The sequence below is a fragment of the Falco biarmicus genome, chromosome 3 (assembly GCF_023638135.1).
Source record: "Falco biarmicus isolate bFalBia1 chromosome 3, bFalBia1.pri, whole genome shotgun sequence".
NCBI classification, from domain to species: domain Eukaryota; kingdom Metazoa; phylum Chordata; class Aves; order Falconiformes; family Falconidae; genus Falco; species Falco biarmicus.
Window position 1 is genome coordinate 26,409,350 of NC_079290.1, and position 16,270 is coordinate 26,425,619.

General features: G+C 38.4%; 1 protein-coding gene across 3 annotated transcripts in view; it reads right to left on the reverse strand.

Annotated features, from left to right (window-relative positions):
• ZFPM2 (zinc finger protein, FOG family member 2) overlaps nucleotides 1–16,270 on the reverse strand; it is a 321,740-nt gene that overhangs the window by 108,675 nt on the left and 196,795 nt on the right. For all 3 annotated transcript variants that reach the window (XM_056333072.1, XM_056333074.1, XM_056333071.1), the window contains one exon: nucleotides 6,285–6,396. In XM_056333072.1, the coding sequence (XP_056189047.1) occupies nucleotides 6,285–6,396 (112 nt within the window). The remainder of the gene's footprint in view (nucleotides 1–6,284; nucleotides 6,397–16,270) is intronic.

The following is a 16,270-nucleotide window of genomic DNA, read 5'->3' on the forward strand; positions in this document are numbered from 1 at the left end:
GGAAAGTAGCAGGACTGATTCGCAATAGTTTTGTTTGCAAGGGTCATTAGGCATCCTGCCTTCTCAACACCCCTGCAAAACCAAATGTGAATCATGCCCTCTACTTGCCTACCAATCATGTCTTTATGTCTGTATCCATGACACTTTCTTCTAACGACTGCAAAGGTGTATCACCCTTGCAGAGGTGTTATTTTATGTAAAGCATTATACACATACACATAATCATTTTCTTGAGAAATATTTTGCAATTTTTCAGTGTTATGGAAAAAAGAAATGTAAAAGAAGCTCTTCCATGGACCTTTGATACTAGGATAAGCGTTGTGTGCATTTTGTTAAAAACTCAGATTTGTAATCAGTGCCAGTAGCACCACCAAAGGCTTCAGCACATTGTTTAGCTAATGGAGGCATCCAGTGGGACAGCAGATACTGCAATTTTCTGACTGTCCATGTGTAACAGGCTAAGTAAATTCACCCAATTTGCTTTTAATTGTATGTGAAAGAAGCCCCCTTGCAATCTAAGATATATGCCCTAGGTTAATCTTTGGCCTATTAATCAACTTTTCCTCTGATCCAAACCAAAATATACTTGTACTGTAATGCAGCAGTGTTTAAACTCCTTACGATGTTTGACCTGTGCCTCATTAGGGTTTCTATGTCTGTGGCTCAATATACCATTACATTGCCTGAAGTTACAGGAAAAAAACAGTATTTGCTAGCTGAAAACTCATTTGCTGGGGAAAACATGGTATCAAGGATCTCACAGAATAATTAAGAAAAGTAATCCTCAAGAAAAATGTAAGAGCCCTTCCGTTGTGACAACTGACTTTTCCTATATGTTAAAAAATATTGTTTTCTTTAAATTAGCAAAATTAATTAAAAATTGCCTTTAATTCTTATTAGTAATTTCATGTAAGCCTTTTGCAGCATTTGTATCTTCAATGCCTGGCATCAGCTAAATAACGCATCCCAGCACCAATGAAATAAGCAAACAGTTATGTATTTCCTGACTTAAAATAAGCCACCCACCGGGCCATGCAGCCAGGGGAAGCCCTGGCAGAGCTGAGCGCAGCCCTCTGCTTCCAGGCCCGACTTCTGCTCTGCCCTCTCCTGTGTGCTGCCTCTCGAGTTGCTATTTATAAATTAGCTACATGACACAGTTTCAGTGTGGGCAGCTGTCATTTTAACTAATATCATCCCGTAAATCCACCCTAGCAGGCTCGTTCTCTATCGTGATTGGAGAACAGACTTTTTTCGGGCAGCTTTCAAATGCAGCGTTTGTTTGAGCAAGCGCCCATCCCTTCACTAGGTGGAGGAGCACTCCCCCGAACCTCAGCCCCCACCACCCCGCTGCCTCAGTTAGCCTTCTCCAAAGGAAAATGACAGTTCTCGGATCTCAGCCTCAGGCAACATCCCCCCTAGGCAGGGTTTTGTTATAGTTGCTCAGTGGGCACTGGCTGTGATTTCACTTATGGAGGGATGGAGGTTTTTTATGGCATTCAGTATCATGTGTCCACACCACCAAGGACAATTAACAACCATCCCATGGAATTACTTAGGAAGATGTCATGCAGTGCCTGTGCAACTGCACTGGGGCGAGGGCGTTGGTTTGTTCCCTCCTCCCGCATCCTCTCAGAAATAACGAAGGGCATAAACTACTCAGTGAGGCCAGGCAGAGGAGGAAATAACACCAGTAAATCACTAATGGAAATGCAAAACCAAACACCGCCTCATGCAAAATGAGATGATGGATGGCTTGAGAAGCGTGGGAGTCACTGCCGGTGGCCGGCTCCTTTTTGGCAGCTGTACCCAACCCCATCCCACCACCCCGTCCACCAGCACCCGTCCCTCTCCCTCCAAAGGGCAGCCCAAACAGCAGCCGTTTTCTGGTCTGGGGTTTGCAGCAGCAGACGTGCCCCGCAGCTGCCGCCTGGCCAGGCAGCGTGCTCGGTGGTACGCAATGCAACCCAACCGGCCCAGACGAACGTTAAACATGTTGGTTTTCCTGCACAGAGTTATCCTGTGGTGCTCTGCAATCAATTACTGTTATACCACCATCATTAATAATTTTCTTAATGAAAATGATTCTGTTGATCTCCGTTGTATTTTAATTATCAGAGTTAAGCATAATTACACTGCAGCTCTGAGCTGGCATGTAGACTCCTTTAGGGCGCAATTTTGTTTTAACACACTGATAATGTAATTTTACATTGTGTCAGTTGTTTAGTTATTATCCAGTCGTACAATTCCGCTGTATTCCTGATAACAGATAATAACCTTAGCACCTCCTATATCCTGAAGTCATTTAAAAAGCAATATTGGAATTTCACAACTAGCTAACTTAATCGCCTTATGATTTTATAATTCCCACAGCTAAATATTTGTACAGACACCCTGTTTTAACAATGCCACTAAACATACGGTATCCATACATTTCATATAAATGGCTTAAATAATATCTAGAAAAATGTCTGCTAGATGAGCATGGTTTTCAGTCTGTGCAACTGTATTTTTTCACACCATTTCTATTCTATTTGGTCATAATTCATTTTTTAAAATCCTTTACAGTCCCACTGGAAGATGCGCAGTTAATACCCCAGCCCCCTCCGAGGTTGTGGGGGCACTCCTACCTCCGGTCTTAAGAGATTTACCAGGTCTGGTGCACGTCAGCTACAAATGCTCCTCAAGTACACTACGTTGTGATGATCATACAATTCATGCATTAATACTCGCTGCCAAGGTATCTTGCCTGAATTACTGAAACTCTGTAGCTGTTTTTTGGAAAGAACGTATTTGTAATTCTAGATAAGCTACAATTCCTAAAATCTGTCTCTAAAATTTCAGTCACTGTTTCTAAGACATCTCTTAAAATAATTGAATAGACTAGTTTTGAAACATGAGAGAAGTTTGACAAAAATATATATAAAAAAAGAAGTATGTATTTCAAATATAATTACAGTTGTAAAAGTTTCCTTTCAAGAAAATAAAATGGGATAAAGGCAGACACCATGAGTAGCCAGCTTGTATCAGGGCTTGCAGAAAGGGAAACTAATGAACTGTTTTTCCCTTTTCTAATTCATCCTAGTATTAGGGAAATGTAGTTATGAAAAATACAGACAGAAATAAGTATCCTACACTAAACAGAATTAATTTCAAATACTGAATAGTTATTTCATAGCTATGTACTCTGAATGTACTCTGATGTATGATTTTAAATAACCTATTTCTTAACCTAAAAATTTATATAGAATGTGAATTGTGATCCCACTGCAATAACTTAGCAATATAATGCTATAGATGTACATTGTATTTATAGACTACATACATTCGCACACACTTTTTGTGTTTACTTGCCTAGAGAAAAAAATTATGGAGAGTTGTTGAAGCAAATAGGGAGTCAGCTGGCCAGCTCAGATTTGCTTTCAATAGGAACTACATGCCAGACTCCCCTCCCTGTGATTATTCCATGTGCAATACGTGGATGACTACAGTGCCCACAGTCTCCAGTGAACTGGAAGTCAGGCTGACACTCCTATGCTCTCCTGAAAGAGCTGGGGAAAAATCTGCTCTCAAAGGTATCACTGTAAAAACCTAAAAGGAAATACGGCATGTGCTTCTGATTCAGCAAATGATGGACTAGTAGCATATACTCCTAGCCAATTCTTAAACTTACTTTCCTCTTACTTTCCACTCATCTCATCTTGGGTATAGTCAGGAAAACAGCTCCCAGGTGACCAAATCGGCTACATGTACAATACCACACATTTGTTCAGCTAATTGCTTTCAGAAATAACAATGTATTGCTAAGCAAAGTAACAAAATTATACACATGCAACTACAACATAACATCGAATTACAACTACATGCCAGCTGACACCGTTTCATTAGAAATAATGGCACTATAGGAGACAGAAAGCTAACACAAATCAAGGCAATGTAATCTGGAATGATGAGATACAAATTGAAGGAAGAAACATTATTCTATTTATTTATTTTACCATCTTCTATTTGACATTGTTTTGTGATGCAAGCCAATTAATCTTTCTAGTACAAAAATCCCAGCAGAGCTCAGAGCTCAAGGCAAGAGTAGGTGCTTGATGAACAACAGAGCAGCAAATTCAAAGCGCAAAGAGATGAACGGAATGCAGTGAAGGCAAAGCATATCTACAACTTATTTCCCACATTAGTTTAGTGGAGTAGCAGGGTTTTAACACGTATTTATAAATTAGGGCCCAAATTTATCTCCGACTTTAGTTATAATACGCATCTGTGGTAAGGATAACAGAATTCATGTTTAGCACTGTATGACTGTCTCACAATATTCTGTTAACCAAGTACTAAAATAGCCAGTATCGTCAGTGAAACAAAATCCAGCACGATTCAGTGAAAAGACTAACGTTTTGGGCTACTCAGATTGTACCGAACTGAAGAAAGTTTTTAGTATTTGAAAAAAATGATCGTATTTCAATTGATTCAATCAGACAGATAGCACTGAAACTGTCTAATGAATTAGTTGGTGTTTGTAAAGTACTTTGAAGATGAAAAGTCTTACTGGTATATATGTGCTAAGTATTATTATAATTACAGAAAGAATGTAATACTTGATAAGACGTCATCCTATGGGAATTTGCAGAAGCTATATTTTCGAGTGAAAGTAATTTCCCATTACATTAAAAAGTTCTTGCAGAAAAGTTTGCCTGTGAGTATTCAATACTATGAATAGCAGACTGCAGCTCTGAATTTACGGGAAAACCTTCACTACGTTACCCAGAGCACATCACTGTTCCTTCCACTTGGGCAGCAATCAGCAAGCTCCAAAGGAAGGGCAGCTCAACCCTTTTTAGATCTGAGCCCAGCTCTCTAGTACTGCAGGTGTTTCAGGTTGCAGAATGAATGTGTCGGCATTCTGTAATTATTATAGAAAGAATTTATAAGACCCTGGTGTGCAACTCATTTTTAACATGCAAATTCCCTGTTTTCAGCGTTTCAACTTTCAAAGGCTTGTGGCAGTTTAAAAGCAATCCTCTTATAAGTGTATAAATTGCAATGATTATAGGAACAAGTTGTAATTGTTTCTAGTAAGTTTTTAGGAGTCTTTGATGTTATGATTAGTGTTTTGTATGTTAATATATTGATATGGGTGCTTATTTGCCTGGATGCTTGTATGCTGAAATGGTCACTAGGTTGCCTCAGCAAACACATCTTTGATCTCAGTAGGTCTGTTTGGTTAGAAATAAAACCTAAAAGAAATTAAACAAGCACAGTGCATGTTCTGAAGTATTCACAAAGTGCTGAGACTGGCGATTGAAATACACGGAAGGAAAGTCATAGTTTTGCAACCTGATCTTCAGGGGGAATGCCAAAAACAGCTACACTAAATAAGTTTTTCTTATTCCATGTATTCAGGTGGTGGGGTTTTTGGGTTTTGTTTTTGGGCTTTTTTTGTTTATTTGTTTGGTTTTTTTAGCATACTGTAATGATACCATAACCACATTTACAAAGCTTTCACAGTGACTGACTGAACGAACAGCTTGTCCCTATGGACTGAACCAACAGCTCTTTGAGTTGGTTCAAGAGGCAAGGCAAAAGCCTTTGAATCTTGAACCAGAGTAGCTGTTAGATGTGGTAGGTTAGACAAAACATGTTTGGGGGGCCTCATAAGAACCCATACTGACTTAGGCAAATATGACAATTCACATAAGACAGAAATGATACACATTGCCACTAGCCAATACATTCCAGTGAAGCATCATCACATCATGCCACTACACAGAGACTGGAATGTCAGAGGTGACAACCCTGAAATTCAGTTCCAGTTATCTTCTGTTACCATGCTGACAAGGAGTCTTATCATAGTCCAATCAAGTTTGCATTCTTCTTACAAAAACAGATTTCAGGTAGTATACAATGTAACGTAACATGGAGAAATGCTATCCAGCATGCCCAATAAAATGTCAGAAAGAATTCACCTATTCAAAGTGTACAGATTTTGCTGATGTGTGCCAAGAGGCACTAACTCTCAGAGAGAAATAGATGGTATGTGTTATGTCAGCTACATCCTTCTCTGTTTATAAAGCATTTAGTACACTACAGACACCACGTTTTTATATCATTAAAAGGAAAAAATAAAAACCAAAACAAAACCCAAACATAGTAGGAAAATAGGAATGAAAACTATTTGACTTTAAGGGGAGACAAACTACATCATTTTCCTATTATGCAACAGGTATTTTTAATTTCAGTACCTTACACAAGAAAGTAGAGAAAAAAAATCAGCTTGTGTTTACCTTTGCTGTACACAATGCAGTTGTTTTTGTTGTCTTCTACTCCTTGCCAAGTCACATCCAGCAACCACTTGGGGCCAGCAGTCAGTACCATAGGGACTGAAGCCTTTGTCTTCTGTAGGAAGGATGATAACAAACAGATGCCGTTTGCTTGCCTTGATTAAGAACTTGAATAATAATAGTAATAATCATTTTATTTGCAAACAACAAAATCTCCAAACCCATAAGCCAAGGTCTTATTCCCCTGCCTCGGGATTTTTTTTTTTTTTTAAGGAGATGCAAGCAGTAAGCTTTAGTTCTTTCATTGATTGAATGGTGAAACTATTATCAAGGATTTTTCTGAATGATATTGGATCAGATCTCCAAGATTAAGCAGATCTCTGGTGGCTGAGAATTATAAAGGGAATGCAGATGACTTTCACAGCAAAGAGCCAAGTGTTCAGAAGTGAACTTTAGACACATTGTACTTCATTATCAATGGGATCTCACTATTTCCTGAAACAGACAGGAAAGAATTTAAAGAATCAGTATCCATTTCAAAGATCTGTCCTGGGTAACATTTGTATTATCATAGGAAATTGTTGTGAATGGATAATGGATTTTTTTTTCCCTTTTGCTAAATGTTGATGTGTGATTTTACTATGTCTGAAATAATAATAATGCTAATGATTCACTGCACTTTGTCTCAGAAAAGACTATAAAAGAAGTTGTATTAATAAATTCAAAGGCACAACAGCAAAGCATGACATCCATTGCACCTGAAAGGGATGCAGGCAAGGAGATACACATTTAAGAAAACCATCTCTTGTATATATTTCAGGTGCTATATTTAGAGAATTTGGTATTTGAGGAGATAATATAGAGGCTTCAGATTTATTAACACTTAACTCCTTTTACTAATGAAATGGCAAAACCCCTGTGATTTTGTCAGTGTGTGGCACTGGGATGCCACTTTGACTTCTGTCCTGCACAGTTCTTTTTCTCTATATCAAGCATGAAACCACAAGAGAGAGTAAAAAGTTCAACAGTCACCATGTAACTATTTTTTTCCAGGAATATAATTCTCACCAAGTTGTTACAACCTTTTCTAAGAAGATTTAGTTATTTTTATATTTCACCTATGATTCTCTAGTTGGCTCCAGCTACATTCTATTGTAATATTCTGTATGGTTAAGAGAGTTAAAAAAAATAAGATGTGGAAAATCATATATTTACATGGACATTCTATATCCATTGGCCACATTTATTATCTGTTACTGTTCTCGAAATGTAGTGAAGTATATTAAGAATTAACAAAGAACACATTACATTCCCCAAATATACACAATAAAATTTAGTGAAAATAAGACACTAAAAATATTTTAGTTCTATAAGATTAAATGCATAATCTTACATAAGATATATTTGACATAATTTTTATATAACAATATTTTAATGATAGAATGTGTTCAGTGTCACAGTTCTTCACATTGCTTTTTTATCTGTTTATTCTCTAATACTGTTTTATCAAATATAGTCTTCCTTGCTTAATTTGCATTTTATATTTTGCATTTTTCATATAAATCTTTATGCATAAGTCACACTTCTTCTATATGTACTCCATGACATTATTCATCTTCCAGAAGTGTTGGAAAAAAAACAGATAAAATTGAGGAATGAGATTAGCAAAAAGGAATGCATCAGCTAGCAACAATATACCTACCTAGTGTAAAAATACTGCAACCAGAGACATGCTGTGTCTTAATTCCTAATAATACTTTTTCTATGGGAAGTTGAAAAAAGTATGTTTGCTTATATAAAGTATTACAAGAGTTAACCCAACTGCATGCATTTGAAATCTGAATTTAAATTCTGATTTCTAATTGGCTAGTAAACAAAACATTATTTTGTAAAAATTTGTTTATGTTCATATATAAATTACCAAGAGGCTTGGTATTATCAACTATGAAATCAGTGCAAAGTATTTACACATGGACTGCACAGAAAATGATGCAAATGAGGCATGAACTGAAAAAGATATTAAAGAGATCAGATGAAAGGTAATCAAATTATCATTTCTACCTTCTATTATAGAAAAGTGTGGACTTTACTGTCGTTTCCACCAAACCAGAGCTAAGGCTATTATGGAAACAAGGAAGAGTGGCTATTCTTCACACAGCTGACAACCATACCCATATTAAATACAAGCTTTAGCAACCATAACTGCATAGCCATGATGAACAGGAGGTCCAGGACATGTTCCTTCCACATGCTGCATTTCTCCAACTGCCATTTCAGTCAAGACTTTATACGTTTTTTGTGGTTTTATGTCCTCTTAATCTCTGGTAATCCCAAATACAATCAAAAGGCAGTGCCATATTAATCAGGTAGTGGACACTTCCAAGTTCACTGTAAATGTTTAAGACATTCAACTGAGTCTTACTTTTAAGTTGGAGGACAAGCTAAAAAACAAAACAAAACAAAATTATTTCTTTTAAGTGTGGAAGGGATCATCTATTTAATTTTCAAAAGGTCTTATTACCATTTTTGGTTTTCTTCCTCCCAAACATCCAACATTTCACTGTGCCCCATCTGTAAGGGTACTAATTGCCGTAAGGTGGTATTAAGAAGCCTCAAATACCATCAGGATCTTTATGCGCTGGGCAATAGCTTATTATCTACATAGACAGGACAAATTATATGTCCTGGGAAAGGATTATACTTAACCACATACTGCTGAGGAAGACATGTGATGCAGAGATACTGTTTGACTTTCTCATGGAGATTAATTTCTCCTTGATTAAGTGGTAGGCTTAGTCCCAGGCCACCGCCCCTGTAGCTTCTAGACAACAGGAGCCCATGTAGGTGCCTTATCCCTTCTGAGGTGAAGCAGCAGCAGCAGGTAGACTGAGCACCAGCAGTCAGGACGTGAGTCTGCTTTGCCATCCCCAGTTTTACAGGGCTTTTTTTTGAGCTTTAAAAACTACATGATCACTATGTTAGCTTCCAGGTCGGTTTGGCAATAAAACTTGTAATCAGTTCAGCAGCTGTGAGTGGTCTCTAGGCACTAGAGATAGGCTGGAGGAGGAACTGGGTTTCGTCTCACAGCTCTGCTAGGCCAGAAAAGCTGGTGGACTCCTCAAAAGAATTTCCCATTCTCCCATAGCTCTGCACAGATATGTAAATAAACTTCTTTTAATATGAAAGCAAAACTTCACAAGGCCCTGGCTGCTTGTAAAGCTTGGCAGCTCCACTAAGGGAGACAGGCAATGGCTTCTCTTTGAAGTACCTCACAGGCACATTGTGTGAGCTGTAAGATGAGTCAGGACCACCGCAGCAGTTCTTGGGGTCTGGCATCCTGTGAGGTTTACATGTTCATAGGAGGTGTTCACCACTGACAATGGCTTGCTCTTGTTGTGCCTTATTACATAGTAAGAATTGAAGCAAGCCTGCTGATTCAGGAAAGGCCATTTCCCTAAAATGGTTAAAATGAAAAGACCCCAGTCCAAGATAACAAGAAGCTATGGTTAAATCAGTCATGCCTTTATCACCTCAAGATTAGACTACTGCAATGCACTATACCTGAGGCTACATTTTAAATCCATTTGAAAGCTGAAGCTGGTGCAGAATGCGGCAACCTGCTTGTAAAGCAGGATATCGTGCTTTGAGCGCATTACACCAGTGCTTTTTAATCTTCACTAAGTGTCTGTGGGATTTAAGGCACTGGTTACAACCTGTGAAGCCTGGAACCTGTCTGTTTGAGATACCTAATTGAGACCTGCCAGGTCCTTTGCCCCAACCGTACAACCACAACTGAGATCCACCGAGGAACATGAAAAAGGGCTTTCTTGGCTTGACATAGAAGAAATTCTTGGAAGGGCAATATGTTCTTCATGACAGCTCTTTAACTTTGGGATACCATCCCAAGAAGTGAAGTATGTTCATGCTCTGACTCCCAGAGTACTATGAAAATCATTCCGTAATTCCTAAGATGCATTTGACATCCTGTAACATTTAGTCAGTCACTCCCAAAATAATGGTGGTGCTGGGAGGTGTTAGCCACTTTACACTGCGTGGCTTTTTACACTGCTATCAGGAATATCTCTAGCTTAAGAGAGGTACCTTTCTACAAAAAAAACTTTCTTGCCACAGGAGCAACAATATTACAGTTGCTTCAAAAACCAAACAAAATTTTATTTCTCCCTCCAAAAGAACTGCTACAAATTACTCAGAAGCTTACAAAACATTCTGCCTACTGCCTAAGTATAATCATAGGGATCTGCTAACATGAGTGTCCATAAGATGGGGCCATACAAAAGTAACCTCACATTCTGGAAACGAGGGCACATCATAGAACCAAAGTATTGTTCACTACACTAGATAAGTGTGTATTCTACTCTTGAGTAAGTTTTACCTGAAAATGCAATATTTGCTAATGTCTTCATGCCACAACTAGACAAATTTGACAAGGATAAACAGGGTCAAAACTGTGATCTCTCAGGGAACAATTAGAATCAGCTAATGAGGATAAAAGAGGTCAGGCAGGCATCCACTTTTCACTAACCTTTGAAGCAACTGGACAAACAAGGGAGGTAACCCTCAATAAATGTTTATATTCAGTCAAGAGGTTAATGGAGATAAAAATAGCCATCACAGCAGGCCGAAAATAGTTTTGCACTCTTGCTAAAAGGAATCAGTGCTGACAAGTAAAGTGAGATGGGCTCTTGCCTGCAAAGATTTCTAACATATGATGTGTGTGGCCTGGCAGAAACTTGAGGAAACCCCCACACTGAAGAGAAGTACAGTATGAGCAAGTTGTTTGAAATCTATGAAATTCTGATGTCAAATGCCTCATTATTGCTAGCTGTTTCCTAAGGAGCCGTGCCAGAGCAAGAAATAGGTACTGAACTGATGTTCAGCAAGTCACTGTGACATGACCATCCTGGCCCAGGCACCATGTTCCAGTGTTCAACATTATCTAAGGAGATATACCGTTCATTGAAAAATCACTACATTTCTCTCTTTAACTTTTTTTATTTCTTTATTCAGTACAGGGCTCTAAAATGACAAAATTGCTTCCTTAAAGTACTCTCAACAAAACAGAGGAAAGTTACTGGAGACTTAAGATACACAAGGGCTTTGCTTCCAATTGTATTTTGGTTCCCACAAACAGATTTTCTTACTAAATCTTCCAAAGAGCCTGAGTTCCCATGAAAGATACAGGAGATTACCAAAATGTCTTCACGCCCTTGGAGAAAGTTCTCATGCCCCACTGTGCGGTGTTACTTTATATAGCCAATTAAAAACAGGACTGTATTGGGAGAAAAGCTGTAAATATACCTCAGGTGCCTTCAGATATGAGTCTGGGACAGTAAAACACCAGTTAATACACCAACAGAGGTTTCTACTTTGAAATTCAATTTAAATTCAATTTCAGCATCACAGGGTTGACGTACTTGCTGACATTCTGAAACTGCAGAACATCTGCTCTCGAGAGGATAAGCTCACCTTTGGTGGTCACCACACTCAATACAGCAAAACTTTATAAGCTCATCAAATTAGTTCAATTGGGAAGGTCTCCTAAGGGCTCATTCTGGACTGGGCAATAACAGAGATTTGCATAAGTCTCAAACTACCCCTAATTAATATTTGTTTTAAGATGTTTTTGACTAAGAAGGAGAGTCATAACTCTATCACCCCATGCTTACATTGACTGTCTCAACGTATTTATCATATAACTGATTACAAATTCATCAGTCCCTAAGACAGGCCCACCCAAACAGAGCAGACACAGACCCCCATCTTGTCAAATTGTGTGCAATCAGCTGGACCGTCTTTCAGTTTTGTGGCTTCCCTGAAAACTCTTATTTTTTTCAAAGGATTCAGTCTCGCAAAAATATTTATGTCAAGGGCTTCTCTGGAAACCCTGCCAGTCAAAGGCTATGGCAGCACTTCACAGTACCACAGCTTTCTTTGTAAGACATGCGCAGGCAACTCTTCTCCACTCACACGAGGCTGGAGGTGTCAAGGTTTTTGGTGCTGTGGTTCCATGCTGATGACAAACACCACCAAATAAAACAAAGACATGGCAGTCTCCAGCCTATAAACACCTATTCTGGAACTGTACAATTGCACCAGGATTTCAGTTTTCACAGCCCCCGCTATGTCATTCGGTGAGATCTTGAAGCTTAAACTAAACACAAGAGAACTTTTGCAATCCTTAGTCCTTGTAGTTGGAAACCGATATATTTTGAAAAACTGATACAAATGTAATAGATGCAGTTAATTTCACCTAAATCTGCAGACAGCCTGGGATAACTGTTAGTTACTCCTTTACAACTTTATGGAACCCAGTGTTTGAGAGGAGTGTTCAAGTACCATCCATCAGATGCCTGTCTTATGGCGAGATGAAGAGAGTACAAGAACCTGTTTACCTGCACAGATGTAACTGGTGTGCCTGCACGCTAACTGGCAGAAAGAAGATAGACAAATTGCTGCTTGCGATGGCCCATGAAACTAGTGATGGAGGAAAGATGGAGGGGCCTTCCCAGTATCTTGGACAAGGTGGGAGGAAAAAGTCCTCATGTCTCTTTGGCCCAGGGCTCTAGATTCTCATTATGTAGCGCTAGTGGTTAACATGGCAGTACGGACTGGCTGGCTGCGAAACACCTTGCGTCTTTCCTAGTTTACATGCATTACATCTAGCTATTTATTTTGGGATTCCACTTACATGAAGAGAGTCTCTTCGGGGGTGGGTTATTTTTTTTTCAGGTGATGGTAGAAGAAAAAGAATTGTTAACATTTCAAGAGGCCAAACCAAAGCCTTTAAATGTTTCAAGAATAATAATAAAAAAAGGGTTGGGGAGGTGGGGGTGGGGCTGCCAGAAAACAAAAAAAGAAAAAAGAAAAAAGAAAAAAATGCACACACAGATGGAATCCCAAAAGACAGCTGGGATTCCCTGCAACTGAGAAACCCTGCTGTTTACCCCAAGAGATCATCACTTGTCAAGTGACAAAACTGAACATACATTTCACCATATATCCACAAACCTAAAGCAGACCAAAGAAAATATTCAAACAAAAAAAAATACACCCTAGGTCTGTTAATATTTTCCAACACTTGTCATGACTCCAATATGATTCAAAATTTTTTATGAGTAACAAATATGCCTCCTGATGAATGTCCCTAATGCAAATTAAATGTATGTTAAACGTTGAGGTAATTTCATGTTAGCTAGCTAGAATGCATTTTTTTCAAATCTATAAAATAAACATAAATCAAATCTCACTGTAATTTAGGTACAAAATTATGGCTGTCAAAGGCAACTTTAGCTTGTTTTATTTAATCCAGGGTACACTTGGAACCCATCTTCAAAATCTTCCCCAGAACCACGAAGGTTTTAAATAATTGATCTAGATACCAGAGCGCTTAGTCCTAGCTGAGGTTCCTGGTGATTCCTACTGGCTGCTCGCCATGTGGTCCTGGAGGAGGTGACCACCAACTAGTAGGAACAGGAATGGAAAAGCTGTAAACTGGACCTCTGAATACTCAATGAGCTTCCCCTGCCCACAGCACCCTACGCTGACGGGCTTTCTACTCCCATTCTTCCTCCTATAAAGTATTCTCACCTGGCTTCACTCCACAGCTGCTCCTCCTTTGCCCTGTCCCCTCATCTTTCTCTTCCATTTTGTATACACCTAACTAACGATGTCTGGATAACTCCTCCCCTTCCCAAAGAGCATGGGATGGACAGCAGCTGCCACTCTCTTCACTTAACATTCACATTACATTTCTCCTATTACTCTCTATCCTGTTCTTTTATTTCTTTCATTCTTTGGGATAGCAGTGTATGTATATACATACCCACACAGAGACACACGCTGTGTTTACACAATGACCAGCACACCAAGAAACTGCATTCTTACTTGGTGCTGTGATTAGTGTAAATATGATTACGATATTCTGAAACCTGACAACGCTAAGTGAATCATCCCTGTTGTGGTGAGCTGATACCTGCAGGTACCATGCCCAGCATCATTGTGCCTTAGCGCTCCGGTATTTGCCATGGGTGTTGAACCTTTCCGCTTTACTGTAAAGTTGAATAGTTTGGATAATACTATTTCAGAGATGACATGCACCTGTACTGATGAAATCACACTGTATATAACTTATCTTTAGACAAGATATAACGCAGTGCTGCTTGCACACTTTCACACTGAATTACCAGTTCATTTTTCCTACCGGGTTAACCTCCCTGTTGAACATTATTGTCTACTCTGAGAATTAAGTCTGTCTTTCTACTAATGAGACCACGTTGGTATTTACCAGCAAGTCTTTTCCAAATGCAGTTGCTTGAATGTAATGCCTTCCACTTTTGCTAAACGGTTTTAATGTTAAATATGAATACTCTGCTCAGTAGAGCTTAGCTGCAATTCAGTTTATGCTGGATGAGTTGAGGGACTAAACTCTGGGATGAACCATCAATCCCTGTTAATCATCTGCCATTTCCTTTCTTTGCATGAAGATCAGGAGGGACTAAACTCTGGGATGAACCATCAATCCCTGTTAATCATCTGCCATTTCCTTTCTTTGCATGAAGATCATTTGGGCCATCGGTAGTTAATGTGACAACAGATATTCCAAATGATCATGGGGACAATTACAGAGGTTTTTCTAGAAGACTTGACAGCATTCATATGGTGTATGGGTTAATTCTGCCTGGTCCCACTGTCCAGCTATTTACACTGAAAGAATGATTACTGTTATCTACAGCTTAGTTATGGTGTGGTACTGAATAAGTTCTGTTTTGCAGTAATTTTGGGGCTTTTTTCTCCGTTGTACTTCTTTTAATCCTGGAATGAATGGCTTAAACAATCATTTCCAGAAGTCCAAATTTCATGTATTTTATGTACTTAAATTTATCTAAAGAATCAATTAAAAACACAAAATAAAAAGGCACATGCATAAAGCCTTCTATAAACATTCCAATACACAGAACTATAGATTAGCTAGTAGTTACAGATTCTGCTCATAGTATTTTATTATTATTACTTCACCTGGAACTGCAAACACAGGTTGTGTGTATTTCTTTAGAAAAGTGAATATTTTTGTCATGAAGGGTGGGTAACAAAAAGTCATGTTTTAGAAGCAGTAAAAGTACTTTTTATCTTCTTTTTTTTCCCCAGAACCAAAAAGGTAGAAAATAAAAAGTTCTTTGTATATGCTTGTCCAATATTTTAGCTGTATATTCCAGTGCAGCTCTTTTAAGATTGTATTTCCAATTAATATTGTGAGGCCTTTTTGAAATACATAATTAATACAAAGGTATTATAGTCAATGGTGTAGGTATTACAATGTCATTCTCCTGATGATGCATGACATAATACTTGAACTTCAGTGGTGCACATGCTGAATGCACTCAAAATATTATATATAAACTCCTACCTAACTCATTTGAAATAGAATCCCGTAACAGAAAAAAAAATCTGTGCTTACCTTCCCAATTTTTTAACATCTATAGGCATGTTTTAGGCGTTGCCTTTACCAACAAGAAACACAGTACCTAAAAGTAACAGTATAAATCCAATAAACAATCCTCTGCCCGAGTTTTATATTTGTTAAGACAGCATAATCATTTAAGGTAGAAGTTTAACACATGCTTTAACAACCAGAAGTCTACATGTATGACTTTGATTAATTATTTATAGCTCAGTTAAAACACCCCAGTTTATCTCCTTTTAAGATTATCCTTGACATATTTAGAAATCCTAATGCAGATTTTATGGCCCACACCTATCCCTGATGGTGCTAATGGACTAGACATAATGAATCATTCTAATTTGGATGAAAGGACCACACAACATTGTGGCAGTCCTTTAGAGAATTAAGGCTCAATTCTGATCTTCCAGACTTATGAATGCGTTTTTGGGATTAGGCCACATATCTGTACATCTGTTGAGTCTCAAGGGGTGTATACTCAGCTAAGTATTCTGACCTTCCAATGTACTGT